The sequence below is a fragment of the Arachis stenosperma genome, chromosome 2, assembly GCF_014773155.1.
Source record: "Arachis stenosperma cultivar V10309 chromosome 2, arast.V10309.gnm1.PFL2, whole genome shotgun sequence".
In the NCBI taxonomy this organism is placed as follows: domain Eukaryota; kingdom Viridiplantae; phylum Streptophyta; class Magnoliopsida; order Fabales; family Fabaceae; genus Arachis; species Arachis stenosperma.
The window spans coordinates 9,886,058-9,908,734 of record NC_080378.1 but is presented as its reverse complement, the minus strand read 5'-3'; the positions used below and the strand labels follow the sequence as shown (position 1 = coordinate 9,908,734).

The following is a 22,677-nucleotide window of genomic DNA, read 5'->3' as shown; positions in this document are numbered from 1 at the left end:
TAGGTATGCAAAAAAGAAATTTGTAGTTCCCTTTATGGTTTATGTTTATAATTTATAATCTATATTATGTTTATAATCTATATTGATTTTCTTGTTTTATTTTTATAGAAATTGCACCAACCGGAGAAGATGAGGATGAGTCTGGTGTGGATTCTGATTAAACATGGTGGCTGTTTGGCTTTTATTTGTTTTAAAGTGAATGTTTCGGTTTAAACTGTGTTTATTGTTGTTGTTTTGCTAGACATTTTTAATTGTCTTTGTTTTATGTTTAATTAAGTTGAATTTGTATTGGATTTGGATGTGATAAACTCTTGTTATTCTAGTTTATTGAAGGTTTTAAATTTAATTTTATGGCATTTTAAATTCAGATAACCAGGTGTAAAAAAACCGAAAAAACCGACCGAACCAAACCGCTGTTGGTTCGGTTCGGTTCGGTTCGGTTGCTCAAGCAGCAACCAACCGAACGGTTGGCTTCTTTGAACAACCGATCAGGTCGGTTCGGTTGGTTTTTGGTCCAAAACCGAACCGAACTGAGCCGATTACACCCCTACTTTGTTCTTACCAAAGCTCTGTTCATCGAACATGAACTCCTCCAACTTGGACCCACTTTCAAAGCCTAGATACACATAAAAATACACACTCCTGAATTGAAACATTCTGTATTAACAAAAAAAATGATATGATAAATAGTTACTTATATGATAAGTGAGACTCTAATATTAATAAGTGATTAGTGAGTCATGTCTTATTTTTTATTAATGGAATAGATTTTTTTATCACGACTAGCTATTTTGACATGTTTTAAAATTATTTGAAAACATTTTTATCGACAATAGAATTTAATAATATTTTTTGTCAGCATTAAGATAATTTGAATGCATTTTTGATAGTTTATCCCTTATCTTAATGTTAGAAATTATCAAATTCTAATATGGATAGTATTTATAATATTTTCTTTCATTCTATTTTTTATTTAAGTCATCTTTTATTTATTGACCTAGATTTTGCATAAAATTTTTTGTTGTCACCTGAATTTTTATTAATCAATGTTAAATAAGGTAAAATTTGACCTTTTTTTGTCACCTTAATATTACGGTTTCTTAAAATTTAATGCATTCCTTTTGGGGTTTATAATTTCAGCCCTGCTACACATTCAAGTCTTTTTGCCAACCAAATTTAATCAAGTTAGTTCAAACCTAATAAAAACTAGTCTCATTATTGAGAGCGTGTAGACCAAGGTTCTAAAAATCGGTTTGAATCGGATGGTCGAACCGTGAACTGCTGCTAAATACGGTTCAGACAGAAGACAAAACTGACAGATTTAAAAACTGAGGTTGGACCATTGACCCGGCTGGGAACCGGTCAGTCGAACCGAACCTGACCTGGCCATTTTTTGAATCTTAACAAAATCGCTACGTTTCGTCGTGCAGGGATGGGTAACCTTAAGTTCCTAACCCCTCTTCCCTCTAGTCTCTAGCCTCCACAAGGCGAAGCTGCAGTCCAGAGTCCAGATTCTAGCCCCAATTCGTCTCAACTTCATTAAAGTCACCGGCGCAAGTCCGTTCAGCCACCGACGTTGTCCCAACTTCAAGCTTTGAAGGCAACGATGCAATACCCCTCCAGCCACCACCGTTTGAGCTTCGAAAATCGAAGTCACCGTCACCGGTCTCACCTCCTGCCTCTGTCGTGCAGCCACTTCCCGCTGGTGCAAGCTTTGTTCCACACCACTGCGTTGGCCACTGTCTTCCCAGCCACTTCCACACCACCGCCAACTCTGCCCTGTTCCAGCCTTCCAGGATTAAGCTTCTAGCCATAGGTTTTTTTTTTTGTAATAATAATTGTTGAATAATTGGTTTTTGTTACTCTGTTGCTGCTTTTTTTAATTTCTGAATGTGAAATTGTGAAGGAAAATCAAATAATTGATTTTGTGTTGTTGAAATTATTGTTAAGAATGGATTTGATACTCTGTTGCTGCTTTTTTAAATTTCTGAATATGAAATTGTGAATGGAAATTAAATCAAATAATTGATTTTGTGTTGTTGAAATTATTGTTAAAAATGAATTTGTTATTCTGTAGCTGTCATTGGAGCCATTCACACAACCACTTTGGCCAAGCTCTTTGCTAAAAGCCAAGAAGCTCTTTTTTCAGCAGGCAACATTTTTGAACAGGTCAATAATACACCAAAGTATTAATCTTGGGAGCTTCTTTTAACTTTTTTTCATCTGGAGTGGTGTTGTGATTGTTGTTGAGCCTCTTTTTTTGCAGACTGTTGTTCAAATTAGAGTGGTGTTGGGCTGTTGGTATTTGTTGGGGAGAATAAAGAACTGCAAGATTACTCATCTGCACTGAGGATTGCTCAGCAGCCGCTCCAAAAAGAGCATGATTGTATCCCTCATAGAGAGATTCTATGACCCTTCATCAAGTAAACTTAAAAGTTACAATTTCTCACTTAATTTGAGTGATGGCTAAGTAAAGTTGCATTCTTTTTTAGTATGTAGTTTACTTGTAAAAAAATCCGGAACTGAAGTTATGCATATTAATCAAAGGCCATATGATATGGTAATAGTATGTTATGTGACGCTAATTAATTGAAGAAATTGTATGTAGGACAAGTTTTGCTAGATGAGAATGGTTGAGGCATCAAATAGGACTAATGAGCCAAGAATTAGCTTTGTTTACGATAACAATTAGAAAAAACATGCTCTTAGAAAGATCTGATGCTGACCAAGTTGGGATTGAAGAAGTTATAAGAGTAGCCAATGCTCATTCTTTTATTATCAAACTTTCAGAGGGTTATGAAACACAAGTTAGCCAATATATAGTTTCAATTTCTATTCCGATTTATTGGAATCAGAATCGTTTAATTTTTTGTATCATTGAAAATCTAGATGATGACTTATAATTCTATGTTTAATTTTTGTTTTATAGTATACTTTGATAAGATCATATGCCTTTGGTCGATGACATTTCATATAGCGTTTTAAATTTGGAAGATAGTTTAAGATTTATATTAAACTATAATTATATTGTAAAATATTTATTTATAATTTATTTATTATTTTATATTTTTATTCTAAAACAGTTTTTCCGGTTGAATCACTGTTGGACTGGTTGGACCAATAAATCAGTGAACCAGTGACTAAAGCGATTTGATAACCGGTTCAATTCTCAAAACCTTGGTGTAGACACACTCTAACTCCCAGTAACGACATCGCACGTTTCTTCTTCTTCTTCTTCACGTTCCTTCTTCTTTTTTGTGCTCCTCCTCCTTCTTCTTCTCCGCGTCTTTATTACTCTGCATGCAGTTGCTGCGCTTTTTTCTTTTCCTCTTTCTCTTCTTGATAATTTTGCAGTCTTATGTATTTATTCTTCTTCTTTATTTGAATTTTTCTTCTTATGATGATGATGATACTACATAAAGATATCAAATTCAAGTCAATGACAAGAATCACACTGAATCTAAATCAAAATAAGACCGAAATTTTAAAATGATGACAAAAAAAAACTGAACTCAATTAAACAAGCACAAAAACAGATGAACTATAACATCCTTACTATCATAATGTCACGTTTCTGGCTGCGTCACTCTGATAGCGAGAAGTATTACGACGACTTCATATACATAATAATAAAATAGGAGCTTTTGACTCAAAACCATATCACTGTTTCTGTTTAAAAAAAAACGAAAATACTTTTTCATGAAAACAAACAAGCATATACATATATACAAAACTTCTTACTCAAGTAATCAGGTGCACAGGAAACATCTTAAACTCTTTGTCCGTCCTAAAAAAGAAAATCTATAGAAAATGAAAATATCGTTATTGTTGGTTCTCAATAAAAATTTTTTAAGAATTGTCATAAGATGATATTTTAAATAAAACTATTTTCAATTGCAGTAATCGTGAGTTCATTATTGTTCATACCCTGGCCCAACGATAAGGCCCAGGTCCCAACAAAAGGCCCAACCCAAAAAGGTTGAGTTTCGCCTTGTACCGACCTCCTCCCTATGAAGTCGGTTCCTATCACGACTAACCCTAAAGAAGTCGGGAACGAAGATTAGTTGGCAGATAATCACTCATTCAAATGAGTAACTGCCCCCTAAAATCTCTCTACCCACTTCCAGGAGCCCTATCTCAACCTCCCTAAGATAAAGGAACGGTTATCCACCTTAAAAGGCGGAACTACTTCAGCGGTGGTTATTGGTTCACCACTATAAATACCCTGACACCCCTCAGGTATCTCTAAGTCTCAATACTCTCTAGACCTGCTTACGCTCTTGCTGACTTAGGCATTGGAGTGTCTTTGCAGGTACCACCCCCCATTCTTTCACGCACACAAGTCGGGTGGAGGCCCCCAAAGTGCAGACCCACTCGAAGGCCTCCTCTTTCAAACGATTGGGCCAACCAACGCCATCCAATCCATTAATCTCCGGTTACCCATCGTAACATTGGCGCCATTGCCGGGGACCCGAGAGATCAGCCAGTGATGGCGGACAGATCCCCCGAAGAGGGTCATGTGGAATCGGATTCCGAACAAGAGAATCTGAATACCAGAAACAACGATGCAAACCTGACCCTCCACCAGGGAACTAACGATTAGCACAAAGAGGGTACCTCCGGAGTAAAAAATTCGAAGGTGAACTCCTTAGAAGGGCGCGAATCGGAAAGAGATGGACCATCCCATGCAACTGAACTCATGGGATTAGTCCATGTCCACCAAAGTCGCCTAGAGCAGTTAGAACAGGAACGTGAGCGACAAAGGGAAACAGAAAAGAGCCTAAAAGAGGAGATGGAACGACGAAAAGAGTTAGAAAGAAAACTCTTGAAGTTGGAATCCTCCCTCAAAGGCCGGAACTCCCATGACGAACGAGAAGAGCCGCCCATAGGAGGGGAGGATCCTTTCAGCGAGGACATCATGAGGGCAAAGGTTCCGAGGAACTTTAAAAGCCTCGATATGGACCTCTATGACGGAACCACGGATCCAAAGCATCACTTAAGCAATTTCAAAAGTCGGATGTACCTGGCTGATGCTTCCGACGCTACGTAATGCAAAGCTTTCCCGACTACCCTATCGAAAGCAGCGATGAAGTGGTTCGACAGCCTCCCCCCGAGGTCGGTCACCAGTTTTGAAGACCTCTCAAGGAAGTTTTTGATGAGGTTCTCTATCCAGAAAGACAAAGTGAAACATGCGCCAAGCCTCCTGTGAATAAAACAGGAGGTCGGAGAATCTTTACGAGCCTATATGGAAAGGTTCAACAAAGCATGTTTAGAGATCCAAGACCTGCCCACCGAGGCAGTCATAATGGGGTTAGTCAATGGACTTAGAAAAGGTCCCTTCTCATAGTCCATATCCAAAAGACACCCCATCTCTTTAAATGATGTACAGGAAAGAGCTGAAAGGTACATCAACATGGAGGAAAATGCTAAGCTGAGAGATCCGAGTTGGCGACCCGGACACCTTCCCTCAACAAAAGAGAGGGAGAGGGAGCCCAGGAAAAAGGAAGAGCTCGGTCTCGATAGACCAAGGAAATATCACTCTTATACTCCTCTAAAGGTTTCTATAGTGGATGTATACAGAGAAATTTGCAATACTGAAAGGCTGCCACCTCCCAGACCCATTAAAAATAAAAAAGGAAGGAGCCGCAGCAACTACTGTGAGTACCATAAAATATATGGTCACTCCACAAATGACTGTTACGACCTTAAAAATGTGATAAAAAAACTGGCTAGAGAAGGTCGGCTTGACAGATATCTCATAGAAAGGTCGGACAGTCATGGGAAGAGAAAGCGAGACGATATGGATAGAAGAGATCCACCACCGCAGACTCCGGAGAGACATATCCATATGATCTCAGGGGGATTCGCGGGAGGGGGACTCACCAAGTCTTCTCGCAAAAGACACCTCAAGCGAGTCTACCAGGTCAGAGGAGAATCATCCGACCTCCCCACCATTTCATTCACAAGAGAAGATGGGCAAGGAATAATTCTTGGGCACGATGACCCAGTAGTAATCACTATAATCCTAGCCAATGCCCATCTCCGCAGAACCAGATCAAGGGAGCTCAGCGGACATCCTTTTCAAGCCCGCTTTTGATAAACTAGGGTTGGAAGAGAAAGAATTAAGAGCCTACCCCGACACCTTGTACGGACTAGGCGACACACCAATAAAACCACTAGGATTTCTACCCTTACACACTACCTTTGGAAAAGGGAAAAAATCCAAAACTCTGAGTGTAGATTTCATAGTCATCGATGTAGGGTCAGCATATAATGCTTTAATCGGCAGAGCTACCCTTAATCGACTCGGAGCGGTGGTATCCACTCCCCACCTTTGTATGAAATTCCCGACCTCAGCGAGGATAGCAACGGTAAGGGGAGATCAGAAATTGGCAAGGAAATGCTACAATGAAAGCCTAAACCTGAGAGGAAAAGGCAGAGAAGTTCACACAATAGAGCTCGGTGGCGCAAGGGCTAGAGAAGAGCTGTGACCACAACCGGAAGGAAAAACCGAGGAGATACAGGTCGGTAAAGAGGAAGGAAAAAATACTCACATAGGAGCCAACCTAGGGGAAACCCTAAATCAAGGATTGACTAAGCTCCTAAGAGATAACTCCGACCTCTTTGCCTGGAAAGCCTCCGATATGCCTGGGATAGACCCCGAGCTCATGTCCCACAAGCTGTCGGTCTACCCGGGGTCCCGACCTGTACAACAAAGAAGACTCAAGCTCGGCCCAGAACGAGCCCTAGTAGTAGAAGAACAAGTACAGGCGCTCCTAGAAGCCGGCTTCATCAGAAAAGTCAAGTACCCAACATGGCTAGCCAATGTAGTGCTAGTCAAAAAACAAAATGGCAAATGGAGAATGTGCGTCGACTATACCGACTTAAATAAGGCATGTCCCAAGGACCCTTATCCACTACTAAGTATTGATACCCTAGTAGACTCCAGCTCGGGGTATCAATACTTGTCGTTCATGGACGCCTACTCGGGGTATAACCAAATCCCAATGTATGAGCCAGACCAGGAGAAAACATCATTCATCACGCCCAGAGCTAATTTCTGCTACGTGCTCATGCCATTTGGATTGAAAAATGCAGGGGCCACATATCAGAGGTTGATGAATAAGGTGTTCGCCTCTCACCTTGGGAGCCTAATGGAAGTATACGTCGATGACATGCTGGTGAAAACCAAGAAAGAAGTCGACCTCTTGTCGGACCTCTCACAAGTCTTTGACACCATAAAGCTACACAGGATGAGACTAAATCTCGCAAAGTGTGCCTTCGCGGTAGAGGCGGGAAAATTCCTGGGCTTTATGCTAACACAGAGAGGGATTGAAGCCAATCCCGATAAGTGTAAAGCTATCCTAGAAATGAAGAGCCCGACTTGCTTAAGAGAAGTCCAGCAGCTGAACGGCCGACTTGTAGCCCTTTCCAGATTTTTGGTAGGATCAGCACTGAAATCCCTTCCACTGTTTTCTTTATTAAGAAAGTGATGCCAGTTCGAATGGACTCCAGAATGCGAAGGGGCATTCCAGGAGTTCAAAAGGTTCTTGAGCCAACCACCAATCCTAACCCGACCTATAGGCGGGGAGGACCTCGTCCTTTACTTGTCCGTAGCAGATAAAGCCATCGCATCAGCCCTAATAAGGGAGGACGAGGTCGGACAGCATCCAGTCTATTTTATCAGCAAAGTTCTACAGGGCCCCGAGCTAAGGTACCACAAACTAGAGAAGTTTGCCTACTCCTTAGTAATAGCCTCACGAAGGCTACGGCCTTACTTTCAAGCACATACCATAAAAGTCCGCACGAACCAACCCATGAAGCAAATCCTCCAAAAGACGGATGTTGCAGGGAGAATGGTTCAGTGGGCAATAGAGCTCTCCGAGTTCGACTTAAAGTACGAAACTCGGACAGCAATCAAAGCACAATACCTCGCCGACTTCATAGCTGAGTATGCAGGAGACCAAGAGGAAAAGCCAACTACATGGGAACTCTATGTAGATGGATCCTCAAACAAGGCAGGAAGCGGTGCCGGCATAATATTGGTAGATGAAAGGGAAACCCAAATAGAGGTCTCCCTCAAATTTCAATTCCCAGCTTCAAATAATCAGGCAGAATATGAAGCCTTGATCGCTAGATTAAAGCTGGCAGAAGAAGTCGGTGCAACAAAATTGACGATACACAGCGACTCAAAAGTAGTGACCTCCCAGATAAATGGAGAGCATCAGGCAAAAGACCCAAATATGAAGAAATACTTGGAAAAAACTCTGGAGCATCTAGGGCACTTTACGGAAACCGAGGTCAAACATATAACTCGGGATCTGAATAGCAGAGTAGACGCCCTATCCAAGTTAGCAAGTACCAAGCCAGAAGGGAATAACAGAAGCCTGATTCAGAAAACTCTCCAGGAACCCTCCGTGGAAAAGATAGAGGAAAAGCAGGTGATCCTTGAGATAACCGGATTAAACCTCGGATGGATGAACCCCTTGGTCGAATACATGAAATTTGACATCCTCCCCAAGGAGGAAAAAGAAGCTAAGAAAATCCGAAGGGAAGCACAGCACTACACCTTGGTGAAAAATATTCTCTACAGAAGGGGGATGTCAACACCATTGCTAAAGTGCGTACCGACCTCAAGAACCACCGAGGTATTAGAGGAAGTTCATAGTGGGATCTGCGGAAATCATCTCGGAGCAAGGTCACTAGCCAGGAAAGTAATCCGAGCTGGATTCTATTGGCCGACCTTGCAGAAAGATGCCCAGGAATTTGTAAAAAAATGTCAACCATGCCAAATGCATGCAAATTTCCACATAGCTCCCCCCGAGGAACTAATCAGCATAACTTCCCCATAGCCCTTTGCAAAATGGGGGATGGACTTGTTAGGTCCTTTTCCCCAGGCCCCAGGGCAAGTCAAATACCTGATTGTGGGAATAGACTATTTCACAAAATGGATAGAAGCAGAACCATTAGCTTCCATCACAGCCCAAAGAAGTCGAAGGTTCCTCTACAAGAATATCATCACAAGATATGGGATACCATACTCCATCACTACAGATAACGGGACCCAGTTCACCGACTCTACCTTCAGAAGCCTGGTGGCCAGCATGAAGATCAAACACCAGTTCACCTCGGTGGAACATCCACAGGCAAATGGACAAGCCGAGGCAGCCAACAAAGTCATACTGGCAGGACTGAAGAAAAGGCTACAAGATGCAAAAGGAGCCTGGGCTGAGGAGCTCCCACAAGTGCTATGGGCTTACAGGACAACCCCCCAATCTACCACTGGAGAAACGCCCTTCCGACTAGTCTATGGCGTAGAAGCCATGATACCAATAGAAATCAATGAACAAAGCCCAAGGGTGATTCTCCATGACGAGATCGGGAACATACAGGGACACAAAGAGGAGCTCGATTTGCTCCCCGAAGTCCGAGAAGAAGCCCAGATAAGAGAAGCAGCGTTGAAGCAAAGAATGACTACAAGGTACAACAAAAAGTCATTCAAAGAACATTCGCCCCGAATGACTTGGTCTTGATCAGAAACGACATTAGAGTCAACAAATCAGGGGAAGGAAAACTCGCTGCTAATTGGAAGGGACCATACAAAGTCAATGAGGTCTTAGGAAAAGGTTATTATAAAGTGACCGACCTGAACGACACCGAGTTACCGAGGTCGTGGCATGCTTGTAATATGAAAAGGTACTACAGTTAAGAGCGAACTCTACTCCCTGATGTACTCTTTTCCCAACTTCATGATTTTTTCCTAAAATCAAAGGGTTTTTTCTGGAGAAGGGTTTTTAACGAGGCATCATAGTAGGGCCTAAGGGAAATAAGTTGTTAAAAGCCCTTAGTAGCAATAAAAAGTACCTTAAATAAAGATCTTTTTTATTTATCTCTCATAAAAATTCCTTCTCGTTTATTTTCTTTTCTACGAAACGCGCCGACTTAAGCTCGACAAAACGTGAAAATCCCATGAACCGACCTAGATGGTCGTCAGGATAAAACGACGAGGTACAAGTCAGTGTAAAGAGGTTATATAAGTTGATCGTGAGAAACTCGGAAACACTCCGACTCATAAGTCGAAATGAAAACCCGAGTAGAAAAACTCGGAAACACTTCGACCTGTATTCGAAAACCGAGTAGAAGAAAAACGGATCGCAAAAATAACCTAAGACATAAAAGCTCAATAAACCACAAAGTTGAGTATAAAGGAATAGTGGAAAAGAGAGATCGAAAAAACCTAAGGACAAAAGACTGTCAAGATCATAAAGACAGACAAGTCAAAGAAAAGGTTTTTCAAAAGGTCGGAGAAACTTTCTAAAGTACCAAACAAAAACAGAAAAGCATGCACACAAAAGGTAACTTAAACCCTTATCCAAAAAAAGGGGTATTTCCTTGTTAAACATAAAACCCTTATCCAAAAAAGGGTATTTATAAATATTTTGTTTACGGCCTTAAGGCCAGAGAAAAAGTCAAGTCACCACCACCATAAACAACAAAGAGTTTAAAAAAGGGGGACCCACAGGCCGGGCCCCCATATAGCCAACAAAATTTTTAACTATCACCACCGGGAGTAGTAGGATCACCACCAGAATCAGGAAGAGGAGTCGGAGCGCCATCAGGACCAGGGAGAGAGGCACCTACAGGAGTTGGAAGAGAAGTCTCGGGAGTCTTGGAAGAACTCGGAGCATTATCTGGACGGGAAGGAGACTCTATGATTCTCTGACCCCGAGTCTTCAACTCAGACTCAGATACAGGTCGGGGAGGAGACACAATGGCCCCATTAATAACAATTTTGTCAGGGTCCAAAGGAGAGAGATCCAAATCGGGAGCAAGGACGCCGACTTGCTCCTTGAAAATCCTCCAAGCCTCCTCGGCTCCCTCAACAATAGAGTCCTCCAACTCGGCATAAGCAGTCCGAGAATTCAACAAGTCCTTCCTCACCTCCACGAGATCCTTGAACAAGCTTGAATAACTCTCCTGCGCCTTCTTCCTCAAGCCCTCCTCCATATTGCATTGGGCTTGTAACTTACTCCCCTCCTCCCGAAGGTCATCCCTCTCCTTCCTCAATTTAGCGACCTCCTCCTTCAACCCCTTCTCATGTTTCTGATATATGAGAAGCCTTTCCTCCAACTCTTCAACCCTCGAAGTTGAACCCAGAGAGCTAAGAGGAGTCTTCTCAAAAATATCAAGAAACTTGGTACACACCGCCGCCGCCCTGACACTCTCCTGAGCCAGAATAGTGAGGTGGTTCCAGACAGAAACATCATCCATAACTATACGGGTATGTGGATAGATGTGTTTCCGGACAAATGCAGGTGCATCCACCTTAGCCTTACCTTCAAAAGAAGAGGAAGACTCTAAAGTCTTACGCTTCTTCTTCTCTGGCTCAGGAGAAGGTCGGCGGGGAGGGGGTGGCTGAGAAGAAGCCGAAGAGGAAATAACAATAGGCCGAGAAGGGGTCCCCAAAGTTTGAGGAGGAGGAGGAGGAAGAGAGGAGCTAGTTACCCTGGCACCGCCGGCCCTGGCGCGAGATCTTGCCCTGGCCTCCTGGACTCTCTGGTAAGATTCGCTGGAATTCTTCTTCGCCATCTCTGTAAAAGCAATTATTAGCCAAAAAATTCAGACAAGTCGGAAAAACAAGATACAAGTCGGAAACAAAGTATAAAAGATAAAGGCTACCTAATTGTGCTTGGACAAAGGCCGGCGACCCCTGGAGAAATTTTTTGGTATCCAGATATGGGGCCCTCCCCCACACTTCTCAGAGGAACCCCACAATGGCTGCCTCCACCTCATCCAAGTCATCCAAACCATATTTCTCGCAGGGGGAGGCCTCCAACCAATACAGAGGAAAGCGAGGAACAGAATTTTCATCCAGAAAAAAGGGGTGGTGACCCTCTACACCTTGAACTTTGAAAAAATAATTTTTAAAGTCATGGAAGGATTCATCAAAAAGGGTGAAAACTCTCCGACCTTGTATGGATCGGAAAGACACCCATTGTTGCTTGTTATTTAACCCACTGAAGGGCTTGGTCATATGGAAAAGATAGAAGAAAATCCTCAAAGAGGTCGGAAAATCTAAGGCGTGGCTGATAAACTGGTAAATTTTCAGAAAACCCCAAGAATTGGGGTAAAGTTGGGTAGGAGCAACTCGACAGTGACGCAAAACAGCTATTTCAAAATCAGAAAATGGAAGAAAAACACCCAAACGGGTAATCATGCTTTCATACATATAGAAAAAATGAGAAGCCTCCTCAGTATCCCTCCCAAAACAAACCCGGTCTTCCAGACCCGGGACCACCAATTCATACTTCGGCTCATCCTCCTCAGAAGTACAAATATGGTGATGAGTGCGAAGGTTGGTGATGAACTCGGCATCGACCAAGGGTTCCTCCCCCAAGACCGTAACATCAACCCACTGAGCAATAACTTCTACAGAAGACATTTTTTCCCTAGGGTACGATGTAAACCTACAAAGGGAAAAGGAAAAAGAATAAAAAACGAGAGTCCCTAAGGGGCATGAAATCTAAACAACCTACGACGTCACCCTCTCCCTCTCCAAAGAAAATAAAAGGCATGCAGAAGCACTTAATAAAAGGGAAGAAAGAACCAACCTTTGCCTGAAAAGAAGTAGAGGAAGATGAAAGCCTTCAACGAAGAGTACCCCACGAACAGATACGAAAGTATTCCACGAACAGATGAAAGGGAAATTTTTTTTGAAAAATCGAAGAAACGAAACAACGAAGGAAGAGGGAAGCATTTATAAGCACGTTAGGGGCATAATGGTAAAAATGGAAGCGGTCATTAATGAATGCACCGTTACCAAGGTAATTAATACCTACACACACCCCTAACGGACGCGACGTTTGATTAGATGTAACTGTAAAAATCAAAAGTCACGGAAATTCACGTCGGTTGCAAACGAATCACGTCGGTTCCCTCACAAGTCGGTTACGACCCCGAGTAGAATACTCGAACCCAAATCTTAAAGGAAATTGGGCTTGAGTAAGGGCACTGTTCATACCCTAACCCAACGATAAGGCCCAGGTCCCAACAAAAGGCCCAACCCAAAAAGGTTGAGCTTCGCCTTGTACCGACCTCCTCCCTATGAAGTCGGTTCCTATCACGACTAACCCTAAAGAAGTCAGGAACGAAGATTAGCTGGCAGATAATCACTCATTCAAATGAGTAACTGCCCTCTAAAATCTCTCTACCCACTTCCAGGAGCCCTATCCCAACCTCCCTAAGATAAAGGAACGGTTATCCACCTTAAAAGGCAGAACTACTTCAGCGGTGGTTATTGGTTCACCACTATAAATACCTTGACACCCCTCAGGTATCTCTAAGTCTCAATACTCTCTAGATCTGCTTACGCTCTTGCTGACTTAAGCATTGGAGTGTCTTTGCAGGTACCACCCCCCATTCTTTCACGCACACAAGTCGGGCGGAGGCCCCCAAAGTGCAGACTCACTCGAAGGCCTCCTCTTTCAAACGATTGCGCCAACCAACGCCATCCAATCCATTAATCTCCGGTTACCCATCGTAACAATTATATATATATATATATATAAAAGAGTGGTAGATAGTTAAAAATAATATAAATCTAATTATACCTTATTATTATATCAATACAAATGATTTTTTATAATTATCACAAATAATTATTTAAAAAATATAATTAAATAAGTATGAAATAATTTACATTATCCATATACATCAACACTAAGCGCTAAGTTTAAAAGGTATTTTACGTTTTAAACACGAAAACCCCCACACGTATCATGATCTGCTTATATGATTATATATGAAGGTGACAAAGTTACGTACTCTCATGACACGTTTTCCATTGTGTTTTACAAATTAGAATAATATACAAGGGATTAATCGATTTTCACCGTAGCTATTAGCTAATTGACTTTGAGAGGGAAGAAGGGTGAAACTTTCTACCACACGCTTTCTTATTTTGAACACTTCCAAGTTCCAAAAAGCCATCTCAGGATTCTGACATGGCGAAAATTTTCTCATTTTTGAGACGAGAAGAACGTCAGAGGGCTATAAAATTTATTATTTTTATAAATAATTAGTTAATAATATTTAAAATATGAATTAAAATATATTATTAAATTATTAAATTAAAAAATTAAAATAATAATTTAAAATATCAATCAAAATAATAAATTTTACTCTTCTTTAAATCTTTTTCTTTCGGAAATTCAATATTTTTACACTACTATTTATTTATTGTACATCAAAATTAGACACATGTAAACAAATCCAAGCTAAGGATACATATCTATTAAATAAATTCAACTTATGTAAGACTTCTGTATTAATATTTTGAGCATACCAAAAGAGACGGAATATATACTAAGGAGGAGGTTACAAGTTTGAAGTCATTGAACATCCATAACAACTTATTACAAGCCTTCATCGCAATAAATTTCAATTCAAGCTGACTTTGTATGAACTTTGACCAACTAACAAACCTCTTGTAATTACAATATATATTATACACCACTTTTTTAATTTTGTGTATATAACTAAAAATAAATAAAAAATAAAAAATAAAAAATTTATCATTTATGGTAATAAAATTGGTGAAAATTCGGGTGGAGTTGACTTCACGTGAAGTTAATAGCTGAGAGTCGTTAGATGAAAATTTAGTCAAATCAGTCAAATTATCTAACGACTCTCAGTTATAAACTTTACGTGAAGTTGGCTGCACTTGAATTTCCACCAATAAAAATACATAAAAATAACATCTCTTAATTAAATATAAAATATTAAAAAAATAACAAAATAATAAATCATCAAATAATAATATTAGGGTAGTTCCACCATACCGGAACTCCAAGAACAACTTCTTCACCAGATTCCTTCTTAGTCTTTTTCTGATCCTCCACCAACTCCTTCACCGTATTTTCGACCGGTGGTGCCGCCGTCATCCTCCTCACGGAGAAATGAATAACTCCATTTCTCCTTCCATCCCAATCCCTCAACCTATAACTCAGCACATTGTCGCCGTTGCTGTCGCCGCCGAACCCATCAGAACCATCCAACAATATATCCGAAATAGCAATCCTTGCCACCCCAACGGGTCTAGCACTACTTGCTCTTGAATTCTTGCATTGAACCTCAAACGTGATGGACCTTGCATGCATTGGAATCTCAAGCGATAACTTCTCGTTCCATGAAATCAAACTTGAGGTATGATTATTGTTGATGATAATGTCAGTGTTTTTGGCTGGTTTTGTTGTGCAAGATTTGAGTGACTCAGCTCGAACGACGACGTATGATTCCTCCTTCACATGAACGTTTTCACCGGAAATAACCGTAATCTCTAGAGTTTGTGAGCTTACCCCCATAGCTTAGAGTGTATGTATTAATTATGTAACAAAATAATAAAAGACTATGAATAATGTGTGTAATGTTTTTGGTGAACAATAAGCAGAGTTGAAGGATGGTTTATATAAAATGTAAATGTGTTATGGGGAAGGGGGCACGAAAAAGAGAGAGAAAGAACAAAAGAAATTGAGGTGTCGTTTCGGTGATTTTAATGGATTTTAATTCTCTCCGTTTGGTTGGTGTGAAGTTAATGTGTAATATGTGTGGGGACTTTGACTTTTGACTTTGACCTCTTCGCTTCATCGTTTTTAACTTTTTATACACCACACGCACTCTGATAGTGAATCTGCGCGCGGTTTGGTACATTTCATGGGAAAAATAATAATATGCAGTGTGTTCCGAACGGAGCGCGTGTGATCTATTGCGGACGAGTTTCTTATATGCATAACTAAGGGCAGCAGTTTTATTTAAATTTATCAACATTTAATCATTAAATTAAAAAAAAAATGAATAATTTTATATTATTAAATAAAAATTCACATCATCAAAAATATTAATAATAATTAATTAATATTTATAAATTATAAAATTGACTAATCCTCTAATATTTTTCTATAACTAAAAATAAGACTATATATATATATATAGTCACAAAATTAATTTATATATGTATATATAATTATATATTGTTTAATTTAATTTTAATATATATTTTATATTTTAAAATATATTTTATATAAATAACTAATTTTTTATATATATATATGTAGAATAATTGATGTATAAACTATATATACTTTTATGATAAATTGGTTTTTACTTCTTTCATTTATATAATTAAAAAAGAGTTAAAGTACGATTTTTGTCTCTAAAGTATAGGTCAAAAAATTTGTTCGTTCTTAATATTTTTCTTATACGAAATCGTTATTAAGATTTAATACCAAATTTTAAAATTGTCATTTTTTACTTAAATATTAAATTTTGGACTAAATTATTCATAATAAAAAATATTATAAAATAAAAAAAAAAAGAAAAATAAGAAAAAGAGAGTGTTTCTGTTTTTGTAAAGGGAGATGGAAAGAAGAAAATGGAAAAATAAAAGAAGAAGCTGTCCATGATCCACCCCTATCTCTCTATTTCCGTGCCGCCGCCTCCATACGATTTTGGTCCATAAGATAAGGACAATTTTAAAGTTAAGTTAAATCTTAAAGACGATTTAGTATGCAAAAAAATGTTGAAAACGAAAATTTTTTTTGACCTATACCTTAAAAACCAAAATCGTACTTAATCTATTAAAATATTTATAGTATATAATTTTTTAAAATTGACATGGTTTATAGGCAAATAAAATTTAAAAAGTAGATAAATATTCGTAAACAATGAAATTAGACACTCCTTTAGTAGTCCAATGGCTTCAAATACCTTTGTCTTAGTAATTTTCTCAATAAGACTTCCAAATCAAATTATGAGGCTATTCTTAAAAAAAAATTACCATTTAGGTCATTTGTTTTTATTGACAAAAGGTCAAATTAAACTGTTGAACAATTTCAAAATGTCAAATATATATAGAGTTTAATTCGATATACTGATAATGTAAAACATTTTATATAATTGTCTAATTAATTTATTTGTTTGGATGACTATTTACGTGTAATATAAAAAATAGATATTTTTACTGACATAACATTATATAATTGAATATATGTGTAAAATTATTTTATCCGATAGATAGTGTATTAAAATTAAATTTATTTTTTAAATAGAATATTTAAAAACTTTTTTTTCTCTGGCTTTAAATTTCTTTCAACACTCTCTTTCCGGAATAATAGAGTTAGTATTATGATTCCGTTAGGGAGACAATTGACTATTTGTACAATATGTACAATAGGTTATTGAGTTACAAAATAAATATCCCCCATACTATCTAGAATAACCATCCGAGTACTAGGGATAATAAACATTTTCCCAAAAGATTAAACTGATTTTGAGGTTCATCAAAAATTAAACTCTTGACCTTTTGAATCTAGCGCTCTAATACCATGTCATGATACCACTCATCTCAAAAGCTTCAACTGATGGAAAAAGATAACAATAATAATTATATCTCTAATACTCCATAAACCTCCATTGTACACATTGTACGAATATTCCATTAGCTTCTCATATTTTCCCTTAGCATTATTCAGTGTAACTGATAGGGTGATAAATTAGTTTCAGTTATTCTGTTTTAACAGAATCTGTTGTATACTTGTATATGTTGCTTTTTTGGTTAGCTGCTATATCTGGTATAAATAATAGGTAGTGTGTATGCTATGGATTCATTCAATCAATTCTCGTATTGTTCAGTCACCGAGATACATAACTCACACTCTTTCTTCCTCGTCACCTTCCCTTCAAACTCTATCATAAAAATATTTCATTTCTATGATTTTAAATTGTTTTTTTGAAAACGTTCATCTCTTGGGTGTTGATCTTTTACTTCTATATCTACTTTGTGTGTGCTCTCTTTAATCAACTATATATGTTAAGTATATATCAATATTATTAGTTATCAAAATCAGGCCAATCACTAATATAAAATACACATTAAAAATATATTAGATAATACATAATTTTAAATAAATATATAATAATTAATTTTAGTATATATAATACTTTTTATCTTTATTATATATAAAACAATTTATCTTTAATTTAAAAAAATAAAAGTACACACATGAGCCATATTTTTAAATTTTTCTCTTTAATCCTATAGTAGGGACATAACTATAACAAGAATGAGTGTATGTATAATTTTGTTAATAAAATATTTTAGAGAATTGAATAATTTTACAATTAGGAGGGTAGCTAACTAGAGTTAATTAATTAAAAAAAATATGAGGTCTGTTATTAAAAAAAAAATACAACTCTCCACTATCTTAATTTTTTAAATTTTAAAATTAAAAATACAAAAATTAATTTAAATTGGCTTATGTTATAATTGGTTCGTATACTTTTTCGCTTACCAAAATCTTGATAGGCCTCTAAATAGGGATGCTACGTTTATTCTGCATAAAAATTGCGACTCTTCAAACTGCCGCAATTTTATTTTTTGAAGCCAATTAAAAAAATAGAGGCAGTTTCAACTTTCAAATCACAAATCGTTTACCTAATTAACGATGATTATAGCACAGCAGTGGTTGTTGAAAATTGCTAAGAATCTTTACCAACGCCTTAATAAAAATTGGCAGCGAATCAAATTCGCGGATCCGTGTAGCGGCGGTTCTAAACCGCGCAAATCTCTTGTGAAACGGCCGCCATTGTTTATTACTTTATTTTCCTTGTGAATTTCCGAACCGTAACCGACAACCGACTTTCAACTAAAAGTATTGTTATTCACTTTGACCATATAACTTGCCAAACACGTAATAACTCTGTCTAAATTAAGATGATAATTTTGTTTACTAATATATATTATAATTGATAGCATAAATGAAAGAGTAATTAATTATGTATTGTATCAGTAAATTAGTTATAATGCTAAGTCAGCATTAGGCTGTTATTAGAGTCCGTTAGAATTAATTAGAATAACAACTCTCTAAATAATAATGTCTCTAATTTGTTATGTGCAATTGCATCATTCACACTTTAATACAATTGAGAACAATTTCTCTTTGTCTTTCTGAAATCATCAATTGAAGCACCAGAGTCTCGTACCTTTCAATAATAATTAATAAAAATGTGAACCTTGTACTTTTGAGTTTTGCTTTTGCATTCTTTTCTTTTTTTTTTCTTTAGCAATGAAGAATGTCCTTATTATGTATTTCATGTAAGAATCCCTTATAAAGTAATACCAAAAACTAAGCAGTGAAGCAAGCTAATTACGATTTATAGAAAATTCTATGTGAGCTTAAATAATAAATATATCTCACTACATGCATATATGCATAAAATTAAAAATAATGTTACATGGCCCGTAATAATTTGTATTTAAATTTACAAATATTTTATATACAAAAATATATAATTTATATCTATATTTATTAAAATTTTTATATATATGTGATAAAATTGTGAAAAAATAGGAAAAAAATAGATGAAGAAATTTTATTAATTGTTAATTGATTGAATTGTACTGAAGTGTGTTGTAAACTATGAGGATAAAACTAAATATATATATAGACCATTGTCCTATGAAATATAAAAGCAAATAAAGATAAGATAAGAACAACTAAAGATAAAATAAAAATAAGATAATAAAGACTAAAATTATAATTGAATTTATGTATTATGTTGGGTTGAATTTGTGGGTCACGAGACTTCTTTATTGTTGTGATGGACTAAAGTGAAAGAGTAGTTTAATAATATGAAATAATATAGCTTGAGTCTATATTTTTTAAAATTTGTATATATAAATTTATAAAATTTATTTATTAAAAAAAATTAATATTTGTGCTATATGATAACCAAATAATAATAATAAAATATTAAAAATGGCTGGCTCTTGAATTATTTTTAAAAGAGCAATTAATTAAATGAATCCTTGATCTCGAAAAACAAAAAATGAATAAACTTAAAAAACAACAAAAAAGAGAGCAATAATAATATAGATCTTCAAATAATATTGGGGTAGTTCCACCATAAAGGAACACCAAGAACAACTTCATTGGAGTTCTTATTGTTCTTCTTCATGTGATCCTCGACCAAACCCTTCACCGGCGGCTCCACTGCTTCTTCCACGGCGGCCGTGATCTTCGCAGTCGTTACGGAGAAATGAATAACTCCATTTCTCCGTCCATCCCAATCCCTCAACCTATAACTCAACACATTATTATCGCCGTCGCTGTCGCTGTCGAACCCCGAACCACCCAGCAATATATTCGAAATAGCAATCCTTGCCACCCCAACGGGTCTAGCACTACTTGCTCTTGAATTCTTGCATTGAACCTCAAACGTGATGGACCTTGCATGCATTGGAATCTCAAGCAATAACTTCTCGTTCCATGAAATCAAACTTGAGCTATGATTATTGTTGATAATAATGTCAGTGTTTTTGGCTGCTTTTGTTGTGCAAGATTTGAGTGACTCAGCTCGAACGACGACGTATGATTCCTCCTTCACATGAACGTTTTCACCGGAAATAACCGTAATCTCTATAGTTCGTGAGCTTAGCCCCATGATGCTGATGCTAATTAATTAGATATGTGTGTGTGGTGTTAGTTTAGATTGTTTTCGTTGTTGTGATGAGGGAGATTAATAACGAGGGTGAAGGTTGATGCTCTTATAAGGATGTCAAGGGGTACAAAAATTTGTTGGAAGGGAACACGAAAAAGAGAAAGAAATAGCGAAAGAAGTTGACGAGTTCTTTCGTGATATATATGCGTGGACTTTTTGACTTTTGACCTCACCTTACTTACACTTACACTATTATAAATACAGTGCTTATTATTAAATATTAATTAACGTAATATAATATAACTAATAAAATTTATTATTTTTAATTATCAGTATTTAAATTTTAAATTATAATAATATAAAAGAGAAATATAAATTAAATATTATCTAATATTAATAAAAAATATTAATTTTGACGCGTCATTCGTGATAGGAATATACAGAATGAGGAGTGTGTGCGCGCCTTTGGAGACAGGTTTACCGTGTATCTACTATACTACGCTACTACTGCCTCTTCATTAGATTATTCATGTCAAAATACGTGAATATATGTGTATGTTCTTCTTCTTTTTCTCAGAAATTCAGATAAAAGAATAAAACATTATTATTTTTAATTTTTATATAAACATTTAAAAGTAGGGTCTATATGTGACTGCAAACAAGTTGGAAAAAATTACTTAAATAAAATAATTCTTTTTAATATTATTTATTTATAATTTTTTAAAGGATGTATTTTTTTCATTTTGTTCTAATTCTATATAATTTGTTAAAAGCAACCGCGGATTTAAAATTTATATGTAAACCATGGGATCTTATTACGATTTTACATACAAATTGAAACAGAATATACATAAACTATTATAATATTTTACACATTATAAAATTATTACTAAAAGAAATAATTTTATGATATAGTATTAAGCTTTTTATGATCTAAAGATTTAAAGTTTAGTTAGTATTAAGAAAAAAAATCATGCTAGCTAGACAAATTGTTGGAAAATATAGCATAAGTTTATTGTACTAGTTAGTAGTAGATGATTGCTCCTATACAAATTAGTTAGAAGTTGTTACGGATGATTAGTCTAACTGGCTAGATGATTAAGTAGTTAATTCATTGATATAGTTAAGGGTGTGCCAAAAAATTGGTTTCACTGAATTGAATTGAAACTGAACTGAAACTGTTTTAAATAAACCAGTTTTTTTAAATAAAAAACAGAACTGAAACCATAGTTTTTATGAAAACCAGTTTATTAAAAACCAGTTTTTATGATTCAGTTTAGTTTTAAACCAAATTAAAACTAGTTTTATTTAAACTCTAAAATTAGTTTTTACATACCCTTTCTCTCTCTTTCCCTTCACTCTCTCTCCCCTTCCTCTCTCTCTCTCTCCTCTTTCTCTCCCTCCGCTCTCCCTTCTTTCTCTTTTTCCCCTTTCTTCCTTCTCTCCCTTCTCTCTCTCTCTCTCTCCTCTTTGTCTCCCTCCTCTCTCTCCCTCTCCCCCTTTTTCTCTATCTTTCTCTCTCTTTCTCTCTCTTTTCCCTTTCTCTCTCCCTCTCACTTCTCGTCTCTCTTCCTCTCTCTCTCTCTCTCCTCCTCTTTCTCCCTCTCATCTCTCTCTCCATCCTTTCCCTATCTCTTTCCCTTTCTTTCTCTTCCTCTCCTCTCCCTCCTCTCTCTCCCCCTCCCATCTCTCTTTGTCTTTCTCCCTCTCTCTCTCCTTTCTCTCCTCTCCCTTTCTCTCCCCCTTCCTTCCTCTCTCTCTCCTCCCTTCTCTCTTCCTCTCTCTCTCTCATCTCCCTCCTTCTCTCTCTCTCTTCCCTCTTTCTTCCTCTCCCTCCCCCCTTTTCTTCTTTCTTCCCCTCCTCCCTCCCTCTCTTTTCTTTTTCTCCCCTCTCCCTCGGTCCCCCTCCCTTCCCCCTTCTCTCTCTCTCTCCCTCTTTTTTCTTTCTCTCCCCTTTTGTTTCTCTCTCCCTCCCTTCTCTCTTCCTCTTTCTCTCTTTCTTTTTTTTTTCTTTTCTTTCTTTCTCTCTCCTATTTCTCTCTCTCCCCTTCCCTTATTTCTTTCTCCTCTTCTCTCTCTTTCTTCTCTTTCATTCTTTTCTTTCTCACTTTTCTCTTTCTCTCTCAACCTTTTCTCTCTCTTCTTCTTTTCTCCAAAATAAGAGAGAGAAGAGAAAGAAAG

At 37.2% G+C, this 22,677-nt stretch overlaps 2 protein-coding genes across 2 annotated transcripts; both read right to left on the bottom strand.

Annotated features, from left to right (window-relative positions):
- Window positions 1-14,293: 14,293 nt before the first annotated feature.
- On the bottom strand, window positions 14,294-15,550 carry LOC130960203 (uncharacterized). Its single transcript, XM_057885531.1, has one exon. It carries the CDS (start codon window positions 15,360-15,362, stop codon window positions 14,808-14,810), a length of 555 nt encoding a protein of 184 aa, XP_057741514.1. The 5' UTR covers window positions 15,363-15,550; the 3' UTR covers window positions 14,294-14,807.
- Window positions 15,551-19,830: 4,280 nt separating this feature from the next.
- On the bottom strand, window positions 19,831-20,638 carry LOC130960820 (uncharacterized). The gene has a single exon (XM_057886298.1). The coding sequence runs from the start codon at window positions 20,497-20,499 to the stop codon at window positions 19,936-19,938; it is 564 nt and encodes a 187-aa protein (XP_057742281.1). The 5' UTR covers window positions 20,500-20,638; the 3' UTR covers window positions 19,831-19,935.
- Window positions 20,639-22,677: the final 2,039 nt, after the last annotated feature.

What these genes read in the sequence shown, in the direction of transcription:
- LOC130960203 (XM_057885531.1), bottom strand. Translation starts at nt 15,362, where the DNA reads ATGGGGGTAAGCTCACAAACTCTAGAGATTACGGTTATTTCCGGTGAA.
- LOC130960820 (XM_057886298.1), bottom strand. Translation starts at nt 20,499, where the DNA reads ATGGGGCTAAGCTCACGAACTATAGAGATTACGGTTATTTCCGGTGAA.